Source organism: Helicoverpa zea, chromosome 30, assembly GCF_022581195.2.
Source record: "Helicoverpa zea isolate HzStark_Cry1AcR chromosome 30, ilHelZeax1.1, whole genome shotgun sequence".
NCBI classification, from domain to species: Eukaryota; Metazoa; Arthropoda; class Insecta; order Lepidoptera; family Noctuidae; genus Helicoverpa; species Helicoverpa zea.
Window position 1 is genome coordinate 4,770,528 of NC_061481.1, and position 21,506 is coordinate 4,792,033.

The 21,506-nt window shown below is 37.5% G+C and overlaps 1 protein-coding gene across 1 annotated transcript in view; it reads right to left on the bottom strand.

Annotated features, from left to right (window-relative positions):
• LOC124644668 (homeobox protein 2-like) overlaps nt 1–21,506 on the bottom strand; it is a 28,713-nt gene extending 7,207 nt beyond the window's left edge. The window contains exons 1-2 of the mRNA XM_047184170.1: nt 21,100–21,506; nt 3,017–3,103 (exon numbers count right to left, since the gene is read on the bottom strand). Coding sequence (XP_047040126.1) covers nt 3,017–3,089 — 73 coding nt within the window. The 5' untranslated portion in view covers nt 3,090–3,103; nt 21,100–21,506. The remainder of the gene's footprint in view (nt 1–3,016; nt 3,104–21,099) is intronic.

Below are 21,506 nucleotides of genomic sequence, written 5' to 3' on the forward strand. Positions count from 1 at the left end.
TTGAAAGGAATGTCATTCGGAAGTGTTCTTAGCTATGTTTGGTGGAAATCGGTTCAGGTCTTCAAGGTCATCAGCTCGTTTGTTAGGTGTGAGAAGAATGTTACACGCTCAGTTTACTTGCAAGCATGTGTGGGATCTGAAATTTGAAACACTAATGTCTTCTGGAACCACCGAGCTGGTCTGCTGTTAGGGCACGAAGGTAGGAGACGTAACCCTGAACTGCCTTTTAGTAAACCCATCGAGTTTGGGCTCGTTGAATTTGTCTTGACTAGTTCTCTTCAATTGACGAGAACCTGATACTGGAAATGGGATGTGGCGGATGAAACCCTGGAATGCCGGAATGAAACGGATAAACCGATTTATATCTTCGCTGAAAATCTAGAATGACCAAAGGTTTATGTTTCCTCAATCTGTGCAATTCTCCCAGAGCCAGTATGTTATGAGGATTGTTAAACAGCATCCTTTGTCCGAGATCGCATAGAGCGACCCCATCTTAAAATAAAAGAAATTAACTGAAAGAAGAAAAAATTAAGGAGCTCCTTCAAAAAGCATGAAATAAAATTAAATTATAAATTTAAAAAAACCCCCGACCCAAAAAAAGTACGCAATTAGTATGACAAAAGGTTAAAAACGCTAAACCCTATAAAAAGCAAGAAATAACTTTTAACACTACGTAAGTACCAACTAAAGCATGTCAGACTAAACTAAATTTTGACGTGTCGGGGGACCGCTTTTTACCTTCAAAAACACTTACATAAATCAAATGATACCTATATACCTAATTACAACACTCGTATAAAAACACGTATCTAAACACAATTATATACAAAGTTATAAGTAGTATATACTTAATTACTTCTAACGTTAGGCTAATAAATTAGAGCGGTCCCCCGACCATAGCTAAGAACCCAAACATAGCTAAGAACACTTCCGAATGACATTCCTTTCAAACAAAAAAAACCGCATTACAATCGGATCATCCGTTTGGGAGCTACGATGCCACATACACACACACACACACACACACAGACACGTCAAACTTATAACACCCCGTCGTTTTTGCGTCGGGGGTTAAAAACAGCACTTTTAATAAATACACACAATTATCATTACAAAACCTTTCTAACAAGTCCAAACACAGCTATGATACGATGTTCCATCATGAAGTTCCAGTTCATATCTTCCGGCTCCATCATCAGATCAGTTCGACAGTACCATATTATTGTATTGTCATCAGAACTACACACAGCTGACAAAACTTTTTGTCATTATAAATTTAAAAAAACCCCCGACCCAAAAAAAGTACGCAATTAGTATGACAAAAGGTTAAAAACGCTAAACCCTATAAAAAGCAAGAAATAACTTTTAACACTACGTAAGTACCAACTAAAGCATGTCAGACTAAACTAAATTTTGACGTGTCGGGGGACCGCTTTTTACCTTCAAAAACACTTACATAAATCAAATGATACCTACCTAATTACAACACTCGTATAAAAACACGTATCTAAACACAATTATATACAAAGTTATAAGTAGTATATACTTAATTACTTCTAACGTTAGGCTAATAAATTAGAGCGGTCCCCCGACACGACAAAATTTAGTTTAGTCTGACATGCTTTAGTTGGTACTTACGTAGTGCTAAAAGTTATTTCTTGCTTTTTATAGGGTTTAGCGTTTTTAACCTTTTGTCATACTAATTGCGTACTTTTTTTGGGTCGGGGGTTTTTTTAAATTTATAATGACAAAAAGTTTTGTCAGCTGTGTGTAGTTCTGATGACAATACAATAATATGGTACTGTCGAACTGATCTGATGATGGAGCCGGAAGATATGAACTGGAACTTCATGATGGAACATCGTATCATAGCTGTGTTTGGACTTGTTAGAAAGGTTTTGTAATGATAATTGTGTGTATTTATTAAAAGTGCTGTTTTTAACCCCCGACGCAAAAACGACGGGGTGTTATAAGTTTGACGTGTCTGTGTGTGTGTGTGTGTGTGTGTATGTGGCATCGTAGCTCCCAAACGGATGATCCGATTGTAATGCGGTTTTTTTTGTTTGAAAGGAATGTCATTCGGGAGTGTTCTTAGCTATGTTTGGTGGAAATCGGTTCAGGTCTTCAAGGTCATCAGCTCGTTTGATAGGTGTGATAGGAATGTTACACGCTCAGTTTACTTGCAAGTATATGTGGGATCTGAAATTTGAAACACTAATGTCTTCTGGAACCGCTGAGCTGGTCTGCTGTTAGGGCACGAAGATAGGAGACGTAACCCTGAACTGCCTTTTATTAAACGCATCGAGTTTGGGCTCGTTGAATTTGTCTTGACTAGTTCTCTTCATGATTGTAATTGACGAGAACCTGATGCTGGAAATGGGATGTGACGGATGAAACCCTGGAATGCCGGAATGAAACGGATAAACCGATTTATATTTTTGCTGAAAATCTAGAATGACCAAAAGTTAATCTTTATTGATTCTTAATCTGTGCAATTCTCCCAGAGCCAGTTTGTCATGAGGATTGTTAAACAGCTTCCTTTGGCCGTGATCGCATATAGCGACCCCATCTTAAAATAAAAGAAATTAAATGAAGGAAAGAAAAATTAAGGAGCTTCTTCAAAAAACATGAAATAAAATTAAATTGTAAATTTAAAAAAACTCCCGACCCAAAAAAAGTACGCAATTAAACCCTATAAAAAGCAAGAAATAACTTTAAACACTACGTAAGTACCAACTAAAGCATGTCAGACTAAACAAAATTTTGACGTGTCGGGGGACCGCTCTCATTTATTAGCCTAACGTTAGAAGTAATTATATACTACTACATTATATGACAGCCGGGACCTACAGTTTAACGTGCCATCCGAAACACTGTCATTGGCGTCTAAGATATACTTAGAAAGTACATACAAACTTAGAAAAGTTGCAGTTGCATACTCGAGAGGTTGGTTCTTTGCCCACTAGGCCAGCACGACTTCATATTTCTATAGATGATGATTATTGATGATGCTCACCGTAATACTGTCCCCTGGTGATGGTGATCACCGAGAGCAGTAGGAGGGCGGTGATGACGCGACCACGGCCCATGATGGCATTATTATCTGAAACAAATAAACATACAGATTAAGAGGCTGAATGCACCCAAAACACTATCGTACGAGAGAGAAAGAGAGAGAAGCCTGTTGACGCGACGTTCGTAACGTTCGTAAAATGTAAAATGAGTTGAGTGATCAAAAATAAAAATTAACCAAGTTCTGTATTTAAGTTACAGTACATATGGACTCGTTAATGTTACAAAGGAGATGGCCAAATTTTCATAGTAAAAAAACCCAGAATCGACAGCAACGAAATGGGTACCAATGGGTTCATTATTATAGTCCTTTGATGGTGCCAAAAATTCCAGCCTGAAATCCATGGGGTCCATCCATGGGAGCTATATCATATTTTCACAAAAATAAGTTATGTTGAATTTATGTTGATTTTAGAGATTATTTACATAAAGGACCATAAAAAATAAAGTATATTAACATTATACATGCCAATAGTAATATCACCATAGTAACAGAGTTAGCCTGATTATTAAAAGGTCTTGAGTTTGATCCCCACCCATTGCACTATTGACATGAACAACTCCAGATAGGATTAAGTACCTACCTTACCTACTTGAAGAGCTTTCCCTGTTATATGTAACATTCTGAACTGGCAAAGGTTAATTAAAAAAAAAAGAAAACATTTTTTTTATTTCTAGCTTTTTAGTCACTATTCGCTTTAGTGAAAAGTTCTCCACAATACGAATAACATAAGCCCAAACACGAGGTAGTTGATATTTGCCATTGCCGAGTTCCCTTGACCTTCTCTCTTCTCCATCATCAGGTCAGCACTAAACCTTCACTCTTGTATAGTGCTAACAGACATACACCTGAGTGTAAAGGTTTTACCCTATGCACAACTTCTAATGAACAGCAATCAGAAAAGTTAAGCTTTTTATGTACTAAAATCGTCATCGAAAAAACCTTGTAAAAAGAGAACCCCATGGTTTTTAGATGATATGAAATACTTTTTGGAATCTACACATTATACTGAACCCAACCATACATACGAAGTTTCTGTCGACTCTGGGTTTTTTTTTGGCCATCTCCTTTTATCAATGTACCTACGTTGATAAATAATACAGATATTTTTATTGTAAGATCATTTTAGAGGTAAGTTTACAATTTTTTGTATCGAGAAAACTTTTCAAAAACGTGTTTTAAAATTAACAGGGTTCTCAGAAATATGTTCTAGATTAATATATATGTATATTTTTTTGTCCGTCAAAAACTGTATAGATTTGGCCAAAAAATTGTTTGAGAAGCCAATTTCGGCATTCAGCCCCTTGAGACTGCTCTAAGCTTTGCACACACTGTATCCACCTGTGTTTTCCAGTTCATGTTGTAGTCCACCCACAGACTTATGCCCATTTTCACCAACAAATACCTAAATTTAGGGATCCCCTAAGAGCCTTTAGGGAACACTTAATACGGATTTCGTTCTCACCAAAGTTTAAGTATCCCTTATAACCTATATTATTGGGGGAGCCCGTATTCTAAGTGACACTTAGTTAGAGAAACGTTAAGAGATTGTTGGTGAAAATGGATAATAGATTCTTAAATGGTAGATGAAACCGCCAGAAAAGCACAAGTCGTGGATTTTTTTAAACAATATCTGAGTCACCATAATTTAATATGTTGTACAAGTTTCAAGCTTAAACCTTTGTAACGTAAACAATTTTTTTTCTGAGTACATAACATACTTATAGGTAGGTGATTATTAAATCAATAAATAAACTAGCTTTTGCCCGCGACTTCGTTCGCGTGGAATAGTGACTTCCGGCAGATTTTTGGTTTTACCCACATAGTTCCCGATCTCGCGGGATTTTTGAGAAGTTCCCGCTCCCGCAGGATTTTTGGGATAAAAACTATCCTATGTCCTTTCTCGAGTTCCAAACTATGTCTGTACCAAATTAAAACAACATGAACCGAACTCGTGTAACGATCGACACCATTGCGCGTAGTACTAATAGAACTTTGTAGTAAAACTTTTATTATATTAATATTACTTTTTTTACACCTTTTTACTGTTTATTTACATTTTTCTGATGGATTTTCCGATGAAGTAAAACAATAACATGAACCGAACACGTGTAATGACACCATTGCGCGATTAACGCCATCTATCTACGGAGCATAGGAACAGCTCGACATTTGACCAATAGATGGCACTGTATGTCCGTAATAAATTTTATTTTTTATTTTTATTTTTTGTAATAAAAACTATCCCATGTCCTTTCTCAAGTTTCAAACTATGTCTGTACCAAATTTCACACAAATCGGTTCAGTAGTTTAGGCGTGAAGAAAAGACAGACAGACAGACAGAAAGACAGACAGACAGACAGAGTTACTTTCGCATTTATAATATTAGTTTGGATTAATATTTTTGCGGTTTATCTGGCGCCGGTTTTTTATGGCGTATATATGAATTATAAAACATATTAATTTTAACTGAGTATGTTGTTAATAATGGGAATTATTTAAATCAATTGTAAAAGGTTATAAATGTTCCTAGAGATGTCATATATCATAGGTTCATCATACTTTGTTTAAATCTATACAGATATAATATAATGATCGCGTCCTAGCCGATTATCGGCCACGGCGGCTGTTCTCATATACGAAGATCAGCCAACTATAGTGCACGCATATTTACTTGGACACAGGTGCCCTCACTATTCCTTCACTCTCATAGCGCGATGGGACGACAATCCGACACCACCGGAAAGAGATCAGGCGCAGGACCGACATTTGCGTGCTCTCCGATATACGGGTGTATCAAACACCAAATTCCAGGTCTTTGACAACAAAATTATTGTTTGTTTTTTAGGGTTCCGTAGCCAAAGGTTAAAACGGGACCCTATTGTTTTCGCTCCTCTGTCCGTCCGTCTGTCACCAGGCTATATCTCATGAACCGTGATAGTTAGAGAACTGAAATTTTCACAGATGATGTGTTATTGTTGCCACTATAACAACAAATACTGAAAACTAGAATTAAATAAATATTTTGGGGGGCTCTTATACAACAAATGTAATTTTTTGTCCGTTTTATAAATCGGTACGGAACCCTTCGTGCGCGAGTCCGACTCGCAGTTGGCCGGTTTTTTTACTAAAGGCTCCGAAACTACTGAACCTTTTATGAATACCAAAAACTTTATCTCTTCATAATATTTATGTGTTTGACAGCAGCAAACGTGTTTTTCTTTAATATCTACACAAAAGTACCTATTTAAAATGTCATTTAAATAATTGACCTGTTCTTATAATGACGTATTTAGGTGGGACAACCGGATTAATTATGTAACGGTTTTTCTAAGTTACCACACCGTAAATATTTTATCCATGCCTCGATTTTTTGTTGTCTCTGGAAACACTTAATATCTTTCCCAATATTTAAGAGTTTTTCCTAAGTCTAGGTAAGTAATTCAACTCAAGAAGTCATGGTTTTGTGCGTGCCTATCATACTTCACGTATAGTCATACAAACCATTTTGATCCTTTCGAGTGAAATTGCTACACCAAAGTCATGCCTGATTCGATAATTTAACGAAAATGACGTTAAAGATAAAAGTCATGTATTTAAAGTAGGCTAAAAATCAGCACTTTATGAAGTTAAAAACAAAAGACAGTCCCCAAATCACCCGCCCTTCACCACTACCAGAATTAGTAATGGCGTCCACGGTCGATTTCGGCCACGGCGGCTGTTCTCATATTAGGAGATCAGCCAACTGAGCAGGACATATTATAGTGCACAAGCATTTGCTTGGACACAGGTGCACTCACTATTCCTTCACTCTCATAGCGCGATGGGACGGCAATCCGACACTACCAGAGAGAGATCAGGCGCAAGACCGACATTAACGTGCTCTCCGATGAATTAGTAAGTAGATCAATCTGAATTCACAACAAAAAACTAGACAGATGAACCTAAATTAAATCTCACAAAAAACCCCATTCCTTTCACTGGGTATTTCTATTATTGTTTTCAATAAGATTCACAGTTAATATACGGTATCTACATAGATATCTGATCAATACTTAGAATATAATCCCTACTAATATTATGAATGCGAAAGTAACTCTGTCTGTCTGCCTGTTACGCTTTCACGTCTAAACCACTGAACAGATTTTAATAAAATTTGGTACTGAGATAGAGTTGACCTTGAGAAAGAACATAGGATAGTTTTTATCCCGGACTTTTGAAAAATTCTCTTGGAAACGCGATATAACCGAACTCTACGCAGCCGAAGCCGCGGGCGGAAACTAGTATAATAAATATACTTACGGTATTTTGTTCCAATTGTGGTTAGAATCCAACTGTAATGATCTCAATACTATTATTAAGTATGTTCTCAATAGTACAAAAATAATGACCAATAATTTGGGTCGTGTCAATCAATAGTCTAAAATAAAAAGTAAAAATCTAGTTTAGTAGTTCACAAAATAAGTAGTTCACTAGGTATATGGAAAGTTACAAAGCAAAAAAATGATTTTGCAAATCGGTCTGAGCGTATTTGAGTTACCGGTAAACTTACATAGAAAAATCGGCCAAGTGCAAGTCGGACTCGCGCACGAAGGGTTCCGTGCCATTATATTATTTATAAAACGGACAAAAAAATCACGTTTGTTGTATGGGAGTCCCCCAAAATATTTATTTAATTATAGTTTACAGTATTTGTTGTTATAGCGGTAACAAAAATACATCATCTGTGAAAATTTCAGCTCTCTAACTATCAAGGTTCATGAGATACAGCCTGGTGACAGACGGACGGACGGACGGACAGAGGAGCGAAACAATAGGGTCCCTAAAAAATATTTTCAGCAATTCTGGACCTCCTTTTGGGAAGTCGGCTAATGCAATACTAATAATATACCTATGCAATTCATTGATAATATAAACAAATAGTCTGCTTAATTTCAACAAAACCGAAGGTATAAAGTTTTCTCTCAAAGTAAATGTATCGGTGTATATCTGACATTTTAGTTAAAGGTCAACAAGTGTAGTTTATTTCCTAGAAATTACTAAGAAAAATACTACGGCTGTCATTTGTTGGTACGTACCTATGTATCTGGCAGTCGTTACGGGTAGTCAGAAGCCACTAAGTCTGACACCAGTCAAACCAAGGGGTATTGGGTTGCCCGGGTAACTGGGTTGAGGAGATCATATAAGTAGTCGCTCCTTGTAAAGCGCTGGTACTCAGCTGCGTCCAGTTAGACTGGAAGCCGACCCCAACATAGTTGGGAAAAGGCTAAGCAGATGATGATTACAGTGACCCATCCATTATCCGACCTACCGTTTAACCTTTACCGATTCTAGCTGACCAACTCTAAAAAACCACACCTGCGTAGGTATATACAACATGTAACTTAATTAACGCACATCCTGAAATTAGTTTGTTCAGAATCGTTTACTGAATCGATTTATATCATTTTTAATATAGGTAATTTTTATCCCAAAAATAATTAAAGCTACGGAAATTATTGTCATATTAACCCTGTACAGTTAAAACAAATTCAAATAGACCGTAACTCAAAGTAATAAGACTTCGTGTATTGTCGGCTTTTTCCGTAGTTTCGTTATGTTGTGTCGAGTCGAGCGGCGCGCGACGCGATATTTGCGTGCGTAGTAGTATGACCAAAAAGTTTTCCAAGAATTGGTATAACTAATTTAGTAAATAACAATGCATATACATGTTAAATTAAAAATTCAGTGTATGTATTATGATTATAACATAATATTCTAATTGGGGTGTTTGAGGGTGTGCGTTAATTACGTTACATGTTGTAGTTACATTCTTTGTTTGTTGCCTATTTATCTGGCAAGATCAGAATACAAATTAATTACTCATTTTCACGTATATAATAAAGAAACGTTATTTTGTTTTAAAGGCTCCGAAAGTACGGAACCAACCAATTGGGAACTACTGCCGGTACCAGGATAAAATATAGATAGCTTATGTTGCTCGGCAAGAGTGTAGCTTTCTAACAGTGAAAGATTTTTTCAAGTCATTTCTATAGCTTCGGAGCCTTTAGGGCTCAAAATAAACAAAATAATGAATCTTTATATACTTCAGCCTTACTTTTAAAAATCTCTAATCACCTCCTAAGTAACATTTTAACTTATCACTACTTAAAGTCTTAAGTAGTGATTAAATGTTAGTTAAGACAGACATGCTTAAGCAACGTTTATGAGTAAGGCTGTTAGTACCTATAGATTACTCAACAATAAGGGAAAAACCCTTTTGTATGTAAATGAAGTGCCTATGTTCGTATCAGATTACTTTGTCTGTGGTAAACTGTTTACTTACTAAGTAATTGGATAAGTATGATTAATCTTTAAATAGTTTATCTATGCAATTTACTTAATAGGTGTAAGGTACAACGCCTGTGGCTTTAGAAAAACCGGCCAAGTGCGAGTCGGAATCGCGCACGGAGGGTTCCGTATCAATATTTAGAAAATGAGCAAAAAAATCACGTTTGTTGTATGGACCCCAAAATATTTAGTTTTCAGTTTTTTTAGTTTCATTCTAGTTTTCAGTATTTGTTGTTATAGCGGCAACAGACATAAATCATCTGTGAAAATTTCAACTCTCTATCTATCACGGTTCATGAGATACAGCCTGTTGACAGACGGACGGACGGAGGGGCGGACATACAGAGGAACGAAAACAATATGGTCCCGTTTTACACTTTGAGTACGGAACCCTAAAAACCGTTCTCTTGAGACGCCATAGGTATAAATATATTCTACAGAGGCTGCGGGATTGTTCGCGCGAGTTACCGCGGCGCTGGTACATAAAGGGCTTAAGAAGGAACACTCCCTCACGCTGCCCCCACAGCGGAAGGGGTCATTTGATGATTTCCCATAAAAAAGACGTCATGGAAAAATGTGACTCTAAGATTTTCACACAGCCAACTTTAAGGCGGCCGATAGTTTGTTTGGGCTCATAAATCAGTATGAAGATGAATGGTAGTACGCACATTACAAAGATGAGCTATTTATTGCAATTTTTTCCAACCATAAATAAAATAACAAAAATAAATACTTTAAGAGCCAGCCAACCAAAAAACGTGAATATTTGCCCATTTTATAAATACGCACAGAACGGAACCCTTTGTAAGTGAGACAGACTCGCACTTGGCCGGTTTTTTATACCGTTTAAAGATCTGTGAGAAGGTACAAAAGTCACAAGTGAACATCAAAACAAAGTTGGAATTTGGACTCTAAAATTATAACCTTACGGTACATAATAGTATAGCAATAAATACTTATGTTTTTCTTCGTATGATCAAGATTTATCCTATAAATAGATACAGTTTATAATTCCTGCGGTTTTAAGAATAAATTCTAAATGAGCAATTTGTATTCAAAAGTGGTATTTAATCTGACTATAATAATATAATATTATAAGTGCAAGAATAACTTTGTATGTCGCGGTTTTTAGACAAAACGACTGACCCTTTTTAAATGAAACCGTCTGTATTATATAGCTTATTTTTAGAGGAAGGCTATAGGTTTCTTTTCTTAAAAAAATTAAAATACCCAACTGACAACAATACTAAACACTACTACCCGGATTCAATTGATATCCAATCGATACGTTATTAAATTTGCAGCAGCAGCAGCAGAATTGAGCCCCACAAAGGATGTTACTTGTGTGAAGACAGATAGAAGAGTATGGAAGGAGAAAACATGCTGCGCCGACCACAATTAAAGAAGGGATAAGGGCAGGAGGATCTGCCGGGGCTGCGGGATTGTTCGCGCGAGTTACCGCGGCTCTGGTACATAAACGGCCTACGACGGAACACGACGGTGTTTAGTCAGTAAGAGTCTGACACTCCCTCACCGCTGCTAACCCACAGCGGGAGGGGTCATTTGATGATTTTTGAAGTCGTTAAAAAAAAGAAAAGGGCAGGAGAATGATGATGACCTATCCATTACTGTGACTTGCATACTTATATTGCCGGTGATAAGTGCCTATCCCAGCTGGGTTTAGGGGATTTACATTTAGAAATGTAAACAAACACATAAAATGTCAATTTTGGTATAAATTGAAGGATATTTCGATAAAACTGCAAGTAGTTTGCGGTTTGCCAAAAGGTTTTATGTTATCTACCTAAATACTTTGTTGTTAGCTACCTATGTATATTGGTTGGGTTTTTCCGTGGGTATTAAATAAAATATTATGAGTGAAAGTAAAGCGTCTGTGTATCTGATTATTCTCCTCGGTTTTACGGGGTTTACACGGTGCATGTAGCTGGAGCAAGTTAACATGCGCAAGTGACAAGAGCACGCAGTAGGGTTAGCTTTGGTACACGCGCGAGTCGCTGGACACGCACGTTTTTTAATGCATGTAACCTGCGCATGTGCCTCAATATGAGCAAGCTACTTTTAACGTGTAGATGCACCCTAAGTCGACTATACATATATAAGTGAATGACTAAGTATGTAATGGAATCTAAGGAACCATCTTTAAAAGATTTTATCGAAGTGAACAAACAGTCATATATGTAGGCCATTGTACTTTTAATATGCAGCTCGCGTATCGTATGTACTTACAAGGTATTTTCCATACCAGGCAGTCAATTGAGAAATTGGTCAAGCAGATATCTAACCACGGCGGCTGTTCTCTCTAAGGAGATCATCCAGCTGCGCAGGACATATTACAGTGCACGAGCTTTGCTTGTACACAGGTGCACTCACTATTCCTTCACTCTCATAACGCGATGGTACGACAATCCGACAGCACCGGAGAGAGATCACAAGAAGGACCGTTTAATTAGAATGTTTAAAGGTCAATAACCGAATAATTTGTTTTTCTATGGAATTTTACTAATTGAGTGTTCGTCAGAGAATTAATCAAATCGTGTTTTGAAAGGCCTAGATTACCTTTAAGTGGTTTGTAGATGCCAGCAGGTTAACCTACAAATCTGTTGAATACCAATCGAATATTAATCTTCCACGATTGTGATAAGGTTGAAAATCTATTGAAGACATTTGACAGATTGAGATAGGTTGATGTATCATCTAAACTACTACGAATGGAAAATACGGCATAAATGTCAGACATCCAAAGGTTGCAGTTTCGCGACATGTTAGTAATGTTCGCGCGCAATGTGTTACTGTTTGCTAGAGCGAGTACACCACGAGATACATGCGGTGTGACGAACAGTGCCACACCAAGGGGGAAGCTCGCCTTTAAGCACATAAGTGGTCGATTCCAATATTCTATCTATCTTGATTTGTTGTTACAGCCTTTTTTTTATCGTCCCACTGCTGGGCTGCGGCCTCCTCTCACACGGAGAAGGATTGAGCATTAATCACCACGCTTGCTCAATGCGGGTTGGTGATTTCAGACTTTATAGTCCAAGTTTCCTCAAGATGTTATCCTTCACCTTTTTATCAGCCATTGGTGTCTAAGATTACTTAGAAGGTACATACAAACTAAGAAAAGTTGCAGTGGTACTTGCCTGGTCTGGAATCGAAACCACACCATCATACTCGAGAGGTTGGTTCTTTACTCACTAGGCCACTACGACTATTTTGGTTTGCTCACTTTATTTGGAATTTTCCAATGTTTTGGTCAAAAGAGCTGGCGTTTAGATATTTTTTGTTCATAATTGGATATTTATACGAATGTTTGAACTCCAATTACACAAATATGTAAATACCTTTTTTTGTTTAATTTTTTTAAGGAATTTTGATATAAATAGCGTTTACTCACACGCGTTGTTTAATAACAGCGTAAGTATTAAAATGGCAACGATTTATATATGTTTATATTGTTATTTTTTAAAACATAATAGCATTTATATAATCAAAGCACAATAGATAAAAATAGCATACACATTTGAAAACATAAAAAAATATTGTTTACTAAAAATGGAAACGTATTTTAGAATAGGTGGGTAGGTACCTAATTTTTTCTAACTAAGTGTGATGTCCTCCTAGCCGATTATCGGCTACGGCGCGGCGGCTGTTCTCATATAAGGAGATCAGCCAGCTGAGCAGGACATATTATAGTGCACAAGCATTTGCTTGGACACAGGTGCACTCACTATTCCTTCACTCTCATAGCGCGATGCGACGACAGATCAGGCGCGGGACGGACAAGTTAGTGTATGAGGCTTAAAACCGTTCTCAAAATATCCTACCTATCTGTTGTTTTGCTTACTAGAGATAGGAATATGACGTTAAATTGTATGGGGCTAATGTCAACATTCTATGTCATCCTCCGAGCCTTTTCCCAACTATTGGGGTCGGCTTCCAGTCTAACCGGATGCAGCTGAATACCAGTGCTAAACAAGGAGCGACTGCCTATCTGGCCTCCTCAACCCAGTTACTCGGGAAACCCAATACCCCTTCGTAAGACTGGTGTCAGACTTACTGGCTTCTGACTACCCGGAACGACTGTCAAGGATGTTCAATGACAGCCGGGACCTACAGTTTAACGTGCCACCTGAAACACAGTCATTGATGTCTAAGTTATACTTAGAAAGTACCTACATACAAACTTAGAAAAGTTGCATTGGTACTGGCCTGGAATCGAACCCACGCCCTCATACTTGAGAGGTTGGTTCTTTACCAACTAGGATACCACGACTTTTTCCGGATTCGGATTAGGTTTTAGGTACTAAAACCACAGATATAACTTTACGAGCAGCCGATAGTCACCCGAAACAGGAAAAAAAACTGAAAAGACCTCCTCTTTGTTACAGTCGGCCAAAAAGATTAATCATACATACAACAAAAATAATAAAAGAAGAAAGTAAATGAACCTGTTTTTGAATTCTTTACAAAAGGTGTGTTGACGTCAATGTTCAAACGAGAATGATTTGTTTATTTTTATTATGCTTGTGAACAGTGGTAGAAATTATACCTAAATTATAACATTTTGATGTTACATGGACGATGGAGATCTCAAAGGGAGGCCTTGTTCCAAAAGATTCCGAACGACGAAGGTATTTTGGTAGTCGATGACTTGAATTTGGTATTTGTTTTACAATTGGTATAATTAACTTAATAGTTAAGAATTATGATCCAACAGACAAACTATGTTGCATATAGTTTTGTTGGACATTTTGTACTTTTTATAACCTAAAATGTACCTTTCATTAAGTAATAAATAACATAAATATAAATAATCGCCTAACTTAACACGTTCGCGTGAGCAACGTCTTACAACGTCGTATTGATATAGTAAGTTCAACTCAGTCTTGCGCGCGGCCTTATGTGTGGGTAACCCTTGTACATATACAGTGACTTTGTGTGCGTGACAAGAGGTACAGTCGGGTACAAATACAGTTATTTAGGGGTTACGGCTGTTTAAAGAAAAACAGTTATTACGTAATTTAATGTTTATTTATTTATAATGATTCTGAATCGCTACTTGAAAAATCAAATGATGAATTTTCGGATTCGCTACTCTCACCGAGGTAAATTATAAATTTTGACTCCATGTCAAAATGTCTATAGTATTTTTCTTTTGTACATGTCGACAAGTATTACCCAACATCCCTTCATCAATATGACTTAAACGTTCATTTATGAGTTTCATTATTTCCGTCTTATTTTGGTCGACATTATGCGAAGCAATATTATTTTTTAAAATTCCTCACACATTTTGTTTACATTATTATACTAGATTATACGTCTTTTTACATTCTTAGTCCACACTTTTATTTATTGTCCGCGTACCCCGAGATCTAGAAAATATGTAAGGAGTATATAATTCATCTTAGATATTTCACCTCATTTATTTCTTAGATACCGTCAACGTCAATTTGAAAAAACTTATGAGAAAATAATGAAAAATTGTAAAACGTATAGTTCGGCCATTCAGAGAATGCGTTCCTGACACGTCGCGATTGAACTGACGACGTAATAACATTCATTGATTATTGATATAATAATGTTGTTTTAATGCTCCTCAATTGTTAAAACGGTAAACAACCAGCAAAAATATTTTTATCGTAACTGCAACGCCATTGCAAAGTTACGTCGTCAGTTCAATCGCGACGTGTCAGGAACGCATTCTCTGAATGGCCGAACTATAATAATAAAAAGCTTTGAATGTTGTTTCATTTTTTGAAACGCTACCTGACTCCTTAAACATTTTCTCCGTGAAGAACTAGACATTTTCGTAAACGACTGTACCCATAACAAAAAGCGATAAGAACACGTCATGCTCGGACGACGTCACTGTCACACGAATGAAAGTTGTATATTTACAAGTCGACGCACACATAGGGCCGCGCGCAAAGCTGAGTTGAACTATCTATATAAGTATGAAAAGGCGCAACGTCGTACGACGGCCTCTAGATTGTCATATTTATTTTGACGGACCATGTCAGACACATACATAATTGCAGGATCAATATTTTCTCGATTCACAAAACGTTAAAGTCAAGTCTCAAAACAATTGACAACTTTTCTTTGAATATTACTTACTGATTGTACACGTACAAGCTTCTTTTATTGAAAAAATAATAACAATACGTGCATTGTAAAGACAAATAAAAATTGCCAAAAAAAATCCAAGGTCAATTTGCAGTGAGTCTGTTTTTTTGCACAACCAGTGTAATAAGGGGTCAAGCTTATCTCGAAGGATATCCCATACAGATTGTGTAAATGTCAATGACATGTCATAAAAAATATAATTACTGTAAGTCCTTTAAAACGATTGAATATTAACAGTAATAGCCACGGCGCGGCTGTTCTCATATAAGGAGATCAGTCAGCTATGCAGGACATATTATAGTGCACGAGCATTTGCTTGGACACAGGTGCGCTCACTATTCCTTCACTCTCATAGCGCGATGGGATGGCAATCCGACACCACCGGAGAGAGATCACAAGCAGGACCGACTTTCTGTGTGTAGGTACTCTGTATTCATTTCAAAAGTACTCGTGTGAAAGTAAGATAGACAGACAAAGTTATTCCACAGATATATACATGTATTATATGCTAATTAACTATGTAATTATACTAAGGATAATAAAAAAACTTTCGACTTTGCACTCATGACAACCTTGACATTTGAAAATGACCTTCGACGCATTTCTTTCGACTTTGTCCGAACAATTATTATAAGGGTGCGTCCACATCTGGCGAATGCGCAGCACGCGAGCCGATCGCGAGCTGTCCGCGAGCTGCGCGCGTGCATTTTTGTTCGTGCGCCGCTTCTGCGCCGCCCTGCGACGTCTGCCATCTTCGATAGTACTGAGCCAATATACGGAACTGTAAGGGCGAGAACTGATTGCGCGCAGATCGCGCGCCGCTCGCGCGCTCTATACGGGCCTTGCGTGAGTTGCGCTAAAGAGGCGCACCGAACTATTGCAGTGACTGCACGCGCGCAGCTCGCGGACAGCTCGCGATCGGCTCGCGTGCTGCGCATTTGCGGCGCATTCGCCAGATGTGGACGCACCCTAATGTAGTTGTTTATTTACAAGTATGCAAGTATATAGGTAGGTAATAAGATTCTTTGAAAATGAGACCGGACTTAGTAAGAACGAAAAAGTATACATATATAGGAAACAATATACATAGGTTGTGTTTTCAATTTCTTCAACAAATTGGCTTAACACTTAAATACCCCGTAAGTAACTATTTTAACCACGGAGATAGGCAAAGTAGGATGAATATCACTCTACGAACGTCAGAATTACATGAGACAGCTCCCAAAACGCCCACCCTTCACCACTTCCTATGTGTTATTGCTGGGAAGAAGAACTGGTGGAACAAACTCCCCAGCAACAGAAAGATGGATATGCCATAAGGCAGGTAGGTCATGCCTTCTTCGTCGTGACCAAATGATCAATTAGGTACTTGTAAACTAACATTGAACATCCTTGGCAGTCGTTACGGGTAGTCAGAAGCCAGTAAGTCTGACACCAGTCTAACCAAGGCGTATTGGCTTGCCCGGGTAACTGGGTTAACGGGGTCAGATAGTTCAGTCGCTTCTTGTAAAGCACTGGTACTCAGCTGCATCCGGTTAGACTGGAAGCCGACCCCAACATAGTTGGGAAAAAGGCTCGGAGGATGATGATAAAAGTGGTGGGTTTCTAAGAAGAGCGGAGCTAGTAACGTTCCTCGTCCCCCTCGCCCCGCATGTTGTCGCTACTTTCTTAGGAGATTTTGCGTTATGACATCTCCGCTAGTCATTTTGTTCTCTTGCCATCAAAATAAGTTCAAAACTTGCAACCTTCGCAAAAGCGACAAAGGAATTCGTAATCATTTCCTATATTATCGTTATTGCAAAACCAGATTTGGTCCAGTCGTTTCTGAGTTACGCAGCAAATACATACTTACATATAGAAAACTTGATTCTTTAACAACTGGTTTATATTAAATTAATGGCGCGACCCGGTATGTTATTTTTTGTATTTCTTAGTTTATTTTTAAGTTCGTTTTAAATATATATTTCTTTCAAGTGACTTTTAAGGTTTATTTTGGTCTATTTCGACTTGTTTGTAATATGATTGCATAATATTTTCCTTTCCTTGTAAATACAAGGATAAACTAAACTTAAAAATCTTTACTAATATCTGTAATTGATCCCAGCGGTCTTATAATGGCGTCCACGGCTGATTTCGGCGACGGCGGCTGTTCTCATTTAAGGAGATCTGCCAACTAAGCAGGGCATATTATAGTGCACGAGCATTTGCGCAGACACAGGTGCACTCTCTATTCCTTCACTCTCATAACCCGGTGGGATGGTAATCCGACACGACCGGAAAGAGATCAGGCGCAGGCGAATCAATCACCAACTTCCAGACTACAAGCTGCTTTGTGAAAGTTTAAGAAAACCCACAAAGCGATTTCGGCCCGACCCGGGAATCGAACCCGAGACCTCGGGCTCAGCAGCCGCGCTTGCGACCACTAAACCAACGAGGCAGTCCGAGGCAGCGGTCTCATACAACTTAACGCAACCGGGTAAGTAAAGTAGCCTATGTTCTTTCTCAAACACTAAAATAAACTACTATTACAACTATTATAGTAATCTGTGATATTACTTACATTGTTTTGAGTTTTGAAAATTGCATTACTTAAGTACTTGGGACCCGTGTGTGATAGAACAGTGAAATATTTTTACAACTCGGTTCAGGAGTTTCGGAGGGTTACAAACAAACAAAAAAAAATTTTATATAAGTAGATGTTCCTAGTGGATTGCCTCGTTATTCTCTATTATCGATTAAAACGATGATAACTAAATTTTTAGGGTTCCGTACCCAAAGGGTAAAACGGGACCCTATTGTTTTCGCTCCTCTGTCTGTCCGTCCGTCCGTCTGTCACCAGGCTGTACCTATCTCATGAAACGTGATAGTTAGAGAGCTGAAATGTTCACAGATAATGTATTTCTGTTGCCGCTATAAAAATAAATACTGAAAACTTGAATTAAATAAATATTTTGGAGGGCTCCCATACAACAAACGTGTTTTTTTTGTCCGTTTTATAAATACTTAATGGTACGAAACCCTTCGTGCGCGAGTCCGACTCGCACTTGGCTGGTGTTTTTTATTAGGCCATAAACTCTCAAAGATTTTTTTTTGTTCATAATTAATAAACCAATCAATTATTTTACATAAAAGGAAGTAGGAAATGGTATTCCCTATGACATCATCAATTTATTCATACAAATGTATGATACTTGTACAGTCAACTTCAGGTCAGTGGTAACAGCTTATGCGAAAATCGTACTTATTACTATTGAGTTAAGGTGCATGACAGTTACCACTGATGTGCAGTCTACCGTACTAACTTAGAGAATTGAAATCAACTGGAACTGACATGAAAACAAATCATCATCTGCCGAGCCTTTTCTCAACTATGTAGGGGTCGGCTTCCAGTCTAACTGGTTAGCAGCTGAGTACCATTGTGCCTCAAGGAGCGACTGCCTATCTGAACTCCTCAACCCAGTTACCCGGGCAACTCAATACTTCAGCAAGTCTGTTTGTCAGACTTACTAGCTTCTAACTACTAACGACTGCCAAAGATGTTCAAACGACAGCCGGGACCTACAGATTTAACGTGCCTTCCGAAACACGGAGGAACTCGTCATGACAAGATGGTCTTCCTTAGACAGAAGGGAAAGGTGAGAGAGGTATCCAGTTGGTTGCTTGCTTTAAGGATACAACTCATACACTAGGGTCTGACCTCAAACTGGTAGCCTCGATTGGTCATCGGTTAACTTAACCGCAAGATATTGCGGTTAATTGGTAGAAATACTTCATCGGAATTACAGTTTTTGATAGATATTGCTGTTTATCTATAATGATAAATTAAGAAGAAAAGAAATGTTCGTAGATAAATTCAACAAGAAGGCGCCTAGCTTCCTTATGACATCTCCGCTATCTTTCCTTCCTCCGTCACTTCCGTGATCATCATCTCCCGGGCCCTTTCCCAACTACCTATGTTGTGGTCGGCTTCCAATCTAACTGCAGGAGCGGCTGCCTACCTGACCTCCTCAACCCAGATAGGTATCCGGGCAACCCAATCAATACCCCTTGGTAAGACTAATTGTCAGAATTACTGGCTTCTGACTATCCGTAGCGACTACAGTTTAACGTGCCCTCCAAAACATAGTCATTGGTGTCCAAGATATACCTACTTAGAAAGTAAGTACATACAAACTTGAGAGGTTACCCACTGGGCCACATCGACTTTGTGATACCAACATAATTTTTGTTCAAATGTGTGCGAACATTTTCGTGGAATCTCGCCTCACGATGCAATTTGCATGAATGATGGAATTTTCCGAAATAATCAATGAATAAATTATTATTATTAATACATTGAAGAAACGAGTTTTTAGTTAAGGTTATTGAACCCAGGGTTACAGGGTTGAGTGACCCCGGCGCTTGGACTGAAAGTGGGAAGAGTTCATTCTTGTTGGGAACTACTTTGCGCTCCCGGATAAAAAGTAGCCTATAGCCTTCCTCGATAAAATGAGCCGTAGGTATAACATTGAAAGAAGTGTTGGCATTATTATTTTTAGTTTATGAGATTAGTATCTCATTAGATTAAACTAAACTAGCGAACCGCCCCGGCTTCTCACGGGATAACAGTATTTCTCCACTATTTAATGCATGTTATTATACATATAAACCTTCCTCTTTCATCACTCTATCTATTAAAAAAAGCCGCATGAAAATCAGTTGCGTAGTTTTGAAGATTTAAGCGTAAAAAGGGACATAGGGACAGAAAAACGACTTTGTTTTATACTACTTATGTAGTGATAGTGAAGCGCGTTCAAACAAACAAACTCTTCAGCTTCATAATATTAATATAGACCATAGACTAGCTTCTGCCAGCAGTTTGACAAGCAACCTTTAAGAACTTCTGCACAAACTCGGATAACAATTCGAGTACTATTGCGTTCCTTGATAAATGGTCCATGCACCATTTATCGAGTAGTAACGTGATGTAGGAAAGAATTTATAGCATCGGCTAGGTATTTCCTGACATTAGCATTTTCAGGTTTATAATATTAGTATAGAGCTAACACGCTGTGTTATAATTCAAAGAAACCAAGCCAAATACTTAAAAGCTAGGATTTGGTACCAAAGATGTTGATTTCCCGAAAAAAAAAGCGAATATCATTCTCAGTTACCCCATGCCCCATTGCATGTAAATAAACTGAGCCGTTTAACTGTGTAGGTATGCGTAATAAACAAACAAAAAGGGTAGGTACCGTACGTAGGTATTATAATTATAAACAAAGGCACCTTTGCGTTAATAGTTACGTATTTATTAAAGTTTAGATAAATTAAAGGTTAGACAAACATTAATATATCTTGTTTCAAAATCAACTCAAAATTGAGTTTCTTTTTTCAGAATAAATAAAACCTCTTTAATACTAAAAAAAGAACAACGACAACGAACTCGCAAAAAAATAAAAACAATGTTACCATTAAAAAAAAACAATTGGACGAACCAAGTATTTTATCTTTTGTTACAAACAAATAATTATTACAAAAACCAAGAAAATATTCCCACGATTACCTACCTTACACGGAGATCTTAATGGCACACAATTAAATAATCATTAGTCCATTATAAGTCCACTATTAAACAATTAAACACAAGAAAAGTTAGTATTTTAAAACGTCCATACTAAAATCACAACACACTTATTCCAATTAAAAAATAAACTTAAAAAAAAAAAACAAAACACGACACCAAAACAAAATTTCGAAAATCGAACGCGTAATTGTCAATTTTAAAAGTCTGTTTTCTTTGCTCAATATTTTTAATTAAATTCACGAATCTTCACTTATTTATTAACTTTAACTATATTTAAGTATATATTTATTATCTAACGTTATTATTATTTTTAGTTTATGTGTTTTGTTATTATTTGAACAGACACGTTATGTCAATACAGATGTCGAACTGCGTCTGAGCGAGATCGCG